The following is a 6,133-nucleotide window of genomic DNA, read 5'->3' on the forward strand; positions in this document are numbered from 1 at the left end:
AAAAACGAAAAATACCAATCGCTCATTGCTAAATCAAAGCGTTTTCCTCCATTTGTCACAACCTACCTAAAACAAATCCAGATTTTCAACCCATGCAACCGCTAAAACTGAATTTCGAAGCTGTGTAGATGCTGATACTGATATTCGACTCCAGTTATCAAAAATTAAACTCGAGAGTATTAAAATTGGGTACACTAAAACAATTTCACCCTTTCTATTAATTCGAAGTTCAATGTTGAAGCGTTACCTATTGATTTATCTATTCAATTTGATTTTTATACAATCCACAGTGTATAAGTGAAGTTAAGCATTGTAAACTACCTACCTAGTGCTTGTATTTAAATAGTGATGTCAAAGTACTGGTTAATTAAATTAAGTTCAATTAACTGAACGCTGCGTGTATCAATGCACTCTGATGATAGAGATCCTCACTGAGTTTGGTTCATAAAAGGGGACCCTAAAGTTCGGGAAGTCATGTTCCAGAAAATAATAAAAATGAACTGCTTATTTTGCAACCTTTTTCTTTTCAAACTGATGTTGCTTGAAAAAGAACTGTTTTTACTTTTAATCGGTACCCAAAACAAAAACTATTAATAGTAATTTTGTATTCATTGTAAAAATTAATATTTTTACTCATCAATATTCCTTAGTATGAAAAAAAATCGATTGCAATTTTTTCGCGCTTTGAATTTACTTTACTTTGATATAATGAATAAATCTTCATTGATGTTAATTTTAGAAAAAACTGAAATTTGATTTTTATTAAATTTTTTCTCTACTTCTTGAAACAAAAACTATAAAAAAGAAATGTTCACTCAGGATCTCTGCAATTTTATTAATTTTTATTTGCTAAAATATAAAAAAAAAGCGTTATTGGTTTTTTGAAATAAAAGATTTGAATTAGGAGCTAAGTAAAAGGATTTAAAATTGCTCGAAAATTACCCTCAGATTTGGCAAATAAAAAAATTCTATGATGTATATAATATATTTTCCATTAACAGCATTTTCAAACAAAGTTGGTTCAAAGCAAGCCCACCTGTTGCATCACGATTTATATAGTATTCAAATTTTTCCACTGGAACTAATGTTCAATTTTTTAAACTTTTCAAAATGTATTTAAAAAATTGAAATCAAAAGATAAAATGTGGGAATAATATGTCCAAGCCAGGATCTTTCGGGGGGAAAAGGCTTGTTCAATTCGGACTATTGGTTCAAAGGTTATTGGAGGAAGGGAGGCTATTCCAAACTCCCATTAGAAAAGGGCCAAGAGCCCATTAAAATTTTCATCAGAACAAGGGAAGGGCTCGTTAAAAGTTCATATCAGAATGAAAACAGTCCCGAAAAATCCCTATCTGGAAATATGATTTTTCCTTCGCTCCAATTGGAATCCTCCAACAAAATTTAGGTAAATATCTTTAAAAAAAGTCAATGAAATGTGAAAAGATTTATCTGGTACTTTTATGAAGAAAGTTCAATGAACCAGCTTAAAACCGGGAGTAGGGGTTTCTAACTAAACAACACCTTTTTACATAGCAATCTACAGTTGACTAATACCACCTCTGAACTATTCCGCTTCCCCGCCTTTGGTTAGGAGTAGATCGAAAATTCTACCTACACTTTACGCTTTTCGTTTTCTGATCCTTGTTTTAAAATACCTCCTATGAGTCGGTTTTTTTGGTCATTGTAAATAAGCTCATCGTTGGCAGAAAAAAATAAATTTGTTGACAAAAGGAGATGAAAATCCTTGTAGAGCTTTCAAAGTAAAACGTTCCACCAAAGAACAAAAGTCAAAATTTTCAACTTTATTTCTTGAAAAAAAAAATGAGAAACCGGAATTGAAGCTGTAGATATATCCCAGCCAACTATCTTGGCATGTCTCCTATACAGTATTGTGCATCCGTATTTTGAAAACAAGTTCTGTACACCCGGCATCCCGAAACATTAGATGGACTCTTGTAAGGGAGGAGTGAAACAAAATCAACCTTGTTGTTTTAATGAATGCTCTGTTAGCTAGGAATTTAAGACGTAGTACGACAATTCAACAAAAGGGCTATCAGATGAAACATATTGGAAAATGGAACTCCTATATATTTAATTATGATATTTTTGAAAAATAGTTACAAAAATGTGTGGACCCCCTATTTTCAAGCTTAGATCCAAGTTGTGGGTCAGGGGGGTCAGCTGTCAAAGATAGCTTGAAACTCCGTTTCGATAATTTTAAACTCCATAAATTGTTGGAAACGAGTAGCAGACCTTCTATTTGGAAATAATTATTGCACTTATGACACCTTCCCTCTTTCGATAGTGTCTTGTCATATTTTAGTAATGACCTCCTCCATTGAGAAGAGATAAAATGGAGGGAGTGAAGACCTCGTGAAGGAAAGACCTCGAGTCACGTGATAGCTTTTAAAGAAAACTATTGGAAGAAATCAGGTTTCCTTCGCTAGTTTCACGACCACCACGTCAACCATTCGTCGTTGTTGAGTCACGTGACTTGAAATCTTTGCCCAAGCTTTTGCTAAGCCAATCATTGGACTAGCTCCCTCCATTTACTTATTCCTGCTTTAAGACCTCCTGCAACATCAGAAACTAGATCCGTCCTTGAATAATGCTCCTTCTTTTTTTTTTTTTGTTTAACTATCTCAGCTGTTGGCCTGCCAAACTTCCCGGGGGTCCTTAATTCGACACCAAGGTACGCTGCTGTCAGACACCATCAGCAGAGTACGTCAATTTCCTACAAGTACACGTCCATCGAATGCTGTTGGCTGCTAAGTTTTGGGCGGGAGATACGAGGGACATTGAATAATTAAAAAGGCAAATTGGTGTGGGGAAAAGACTGATGATAAAACATATTTCATACATTTGAAAACTTAAGTTGACCGCACTGTAGTGACTTCTAATCAGCGCATTGATCAACATTGCTCTGTTTATAGCCTCAAAAGTAAGTTAAACGATGTCATGTCGTCTTGAAACGTCCACATTGGTTGAAAAACGTTCTGTGATTCGTTTTTTGAATATTGAAGGTGAAAAATCAGCTGTCTTCTAGAATAATTAAAGTGTACGGTGAGGGTTGTATGAGCCGTAGAATTTTTTACAAATCGGTTGAACAGCTCATAAGATCGACATGTCAATGTCTGACAAACACAATTCTGGCCGACCAATTGAAGTTTGAACTTCCTGACTTCAAACTCGAATTGATGACATTATTTATGCAGCCCGCCGTGTCACAGATTGCAGTAAAGTTCAATTTAGTGTTGGTGCAGTTCATACTCAGAGGACAAGTGTGATTCTCCAGCAAGACAACGCACGCCCTCCAGTTGCTCAATTAACTCATGGAAACATAGCTAAAATGGGCTGGGAGCAGGGGCGGATGGGGACTGCGGGCAGCCTGGCAAATGCCCGGTGGGCCGCCTCTGTTGGGGCCGCATTGAATCTTTCAATTGAATAGTACAAAAAAAAAAAAGGAGAGAAAAAAAAACTGATGTTTCTTTTCTTTCCTTTTTTTTCTAATTAAAAAAACATTTAAATATCTCTGAAAATATAATAAACCGGTATATTTCTAAACTACTCATAAGAAAATCGCTGCTAGAAAAGTAATGGTTACAAAATTAAAAAAAACAAAAACAAAATACTCCTCAAACTTATGCTGTGAGCAATCGGATATTTTACTGTGTGTCTGTAAATTCATCGGTCGGCTGATAAGATAAATTTGATGCATAACTGTCCAGCAGGACTTTCTAAGATCCTAACAGCTGCCTGTAATAATAGTCTGTAGGGGACAATGAACATGTAAAGGCAGGGTCGTCGCCAGTTTAGGCGTAGAACCGAAGCTGCCAATTTTAATTTAGGGATGAACAAAATAAGAAAAGAAAGAAAACGTTCTCAGTATTTAAAAAAAATAGATAGTAGTAACATAATACCAAAGGGAATTCCCGTGACAAAAAGTATTTTTCCAGCAAAATTTTGAAAGAAAATGCAACCCTTGAATAATAAACAATTAAACCTCTGAATATTATTTAGGAACATCCACGGTTCTTAATTATAATTTACCTAAATAAAAGCAGCTGAAATTTTTCGGGACATTCTGACAAATTAAGATTTTTTTTTTTCAACGAAAAAAGTATTCATTACATAGTACAAACCTATGACAAGTTTCAACTTAGTACAATAAATGAATAGATAAATAATTATGGCGGTTTCATAGGGGCATGCCTTAAACAGAAAAAAAAAAGTTAAAGCGCAGTAGGGGAGATTTAAAATATTGTAATGAATACCAAGCGTTTGAATGTATAAATCGAAAATAAAATAAAGCTTTATTAAGATATTCTAGCTGGTGGATATTTAAAGTAAAATAAAGTTGGAAGAAGACCTACGGTATCACTGAAAACTACCACATCAGTCCAAAATGTTAAAAGATTATTTTAACGAATCGTAAACACTTTAATTTCAAACAAATTCAAACAACAGGTTAGAAATTGAAAACTTCACTATAAAGAAACAAAAGAACTAAAATGGTTTTGAAAAAAAAATGCTGCGGGGAGGTTTTTTCCATAACATTTGTATCAATAATTTAATAAAATGATAGGGACTCAGCAAAGAATGCGGAAGGTAGAGAGATCCTCGACCCTTACCCTTCATTTTACACCTCCAAGGTAGATTAAAAACGCGTTTTAAAACTTTTATTTTGAAAGAGTACAGGAGAAGTTTCTAAATCGGAACCCAGTCCCCCATCTCCTATTGCCTATCGTTACCAAAGATGGCCTACAACTTGTATTTAGGACTTAAAATTCGAAAAGCTTCCAGGAGAGTGATCAGCCAAATCCTGCAGAAGCGCCTCCACCCCATCTTTAAGGATCATTTAAAATTTCGTTTTCAGGACTACAATTTAGAAAATTTTCAGTGGTTATCGAATCTCTCCTACCCCTTGTATCACCAAAGATGGTTTGAAATTTCATTTTTAGGGCTTCAATTCCTTCAAGATTTCTAAGAAGAGCTTCGAACATTTTGTAACATCAGTGAATATCATCTACGACTGTGTTTTAGAATTCAAATTTCGAAAAATTACTGAAGGAAGGTCCCTGAACAGCTTTACCCACTAACATTACCAAAGATCGTCAAAAACTGCGTTTTAAAAGCTAAAATCGAAAATATTTCGTACCCAACACGCTCGCCATCATCAATAAAGGTCGTCTTAAATTTCATTTTATGAACTTAATTCCAAATTATCTCCCGAAAACTCCTAACCCTCACGTCATTGAAAGTCGACGAAAATAACGTTTTTTAGCTTCAATTTCCAAGAATTGTCGGTCCCCTTTTACGTTATTAAAGAAGACCTACAATCCTTTTCTTTAGATTTCAGTTACGAAACAATTCTTGGATAACACCCTCGAGCCTCTTTCCCTCACATTACCTAAGATCACTACAACGCATTTTTAAGACAACTAATTCAAAAAAAATTCCCTGAGGGGGGGGGGAATCGGATCTTTGTTATCATTAACATTGTCAAAGATAGTTTAAAGACGTTCATTGAAATTATACATTCTCTTTTCACGCGATATCGCGTGAAAAGTTCCAAATCATACACACACACACACAATCGTTATTGCACATAAGACTTTCAGATACTTCGGGGATATTTATCGGTAACAAACTTGTTGAAGAACTTCAATTTCAAAAAACATCACTCCCTCCCCCAAAGAGTGTCAACTGTCACCTAAATTGGCGCTTCGGGAACTTCAGTTGAGAGATTTTGCCTAGAAAGAATTCCTGAAAGCCCTCCTTTCTCCCCAGTCTTTCCAAACATTGCTTACACATACGTTTTAAAGCTTTGATTTTGAAAAAGTTTTGGGGGAATTCTCCAAATACCTCCTCCCGCAAATATCGCCCAAGATCATCGAAAAATAATATAACAATACGTTTTTGAAGCTATAATTTCAAAATCTTCCAGGGGAGTGCCCCCGAATCCCTCCGCCTATTATCTACACGAATATTACTTTTAAAAAACATCGCCTCCCCCCCCCCCCCCGAAAAGCGTCAACTGTCACCTAAATAGGCGCTTTGGAAACTTCAATTGAGCAATTTTGGCTAGAAAGAATTCCTGAACCCCTTCTCTTCTCTCCCCCCCCCCTAGTGT

At 35.3% G+C, this 6,133-nt stretch overlaps 1 protein-coding gene across 1 annotated transcript in view; it reads left to right on the top strand.

The window, feature by feature from the left end:
• Nucleotides 1-3,448, top strand: part of LOC129220827 (eukaryotic translation initiation factor 4 gamma 1-like) — a 36,633-nt gene extending 33,185 nt beyond the window's left edge. The window contains exon 8 of the mRNA XM_054855258.1: nucleotides 3,216-3,448. Within this exon, the coding sequence (XP_054711233.1) occupies nucleotides 3,216-3,448 (233 nt within the window). The remainder of the gene's footprint in view (nucleotides 1-3,215) is intronic.
• The last annotated feature ends 2,685 nt before the right edge of the window (nucleotides 3,449-6,133 follow it).

The sequence above is a fragment of the Uloborus diversus genome, chromosome 4 (genome assembly GCF_026930045.1).
Source record: "Uloborus diversus isolate 005 chromosome 4, Udiv.v.3.1, whole genome shotgun sequence".
NCBI classification, from domain to species: Eukaryota; Metazoa; Arthropoda; class Arachnida; order Araneae; family Uloboridae; genus Uloborus; species Uloborus diversus.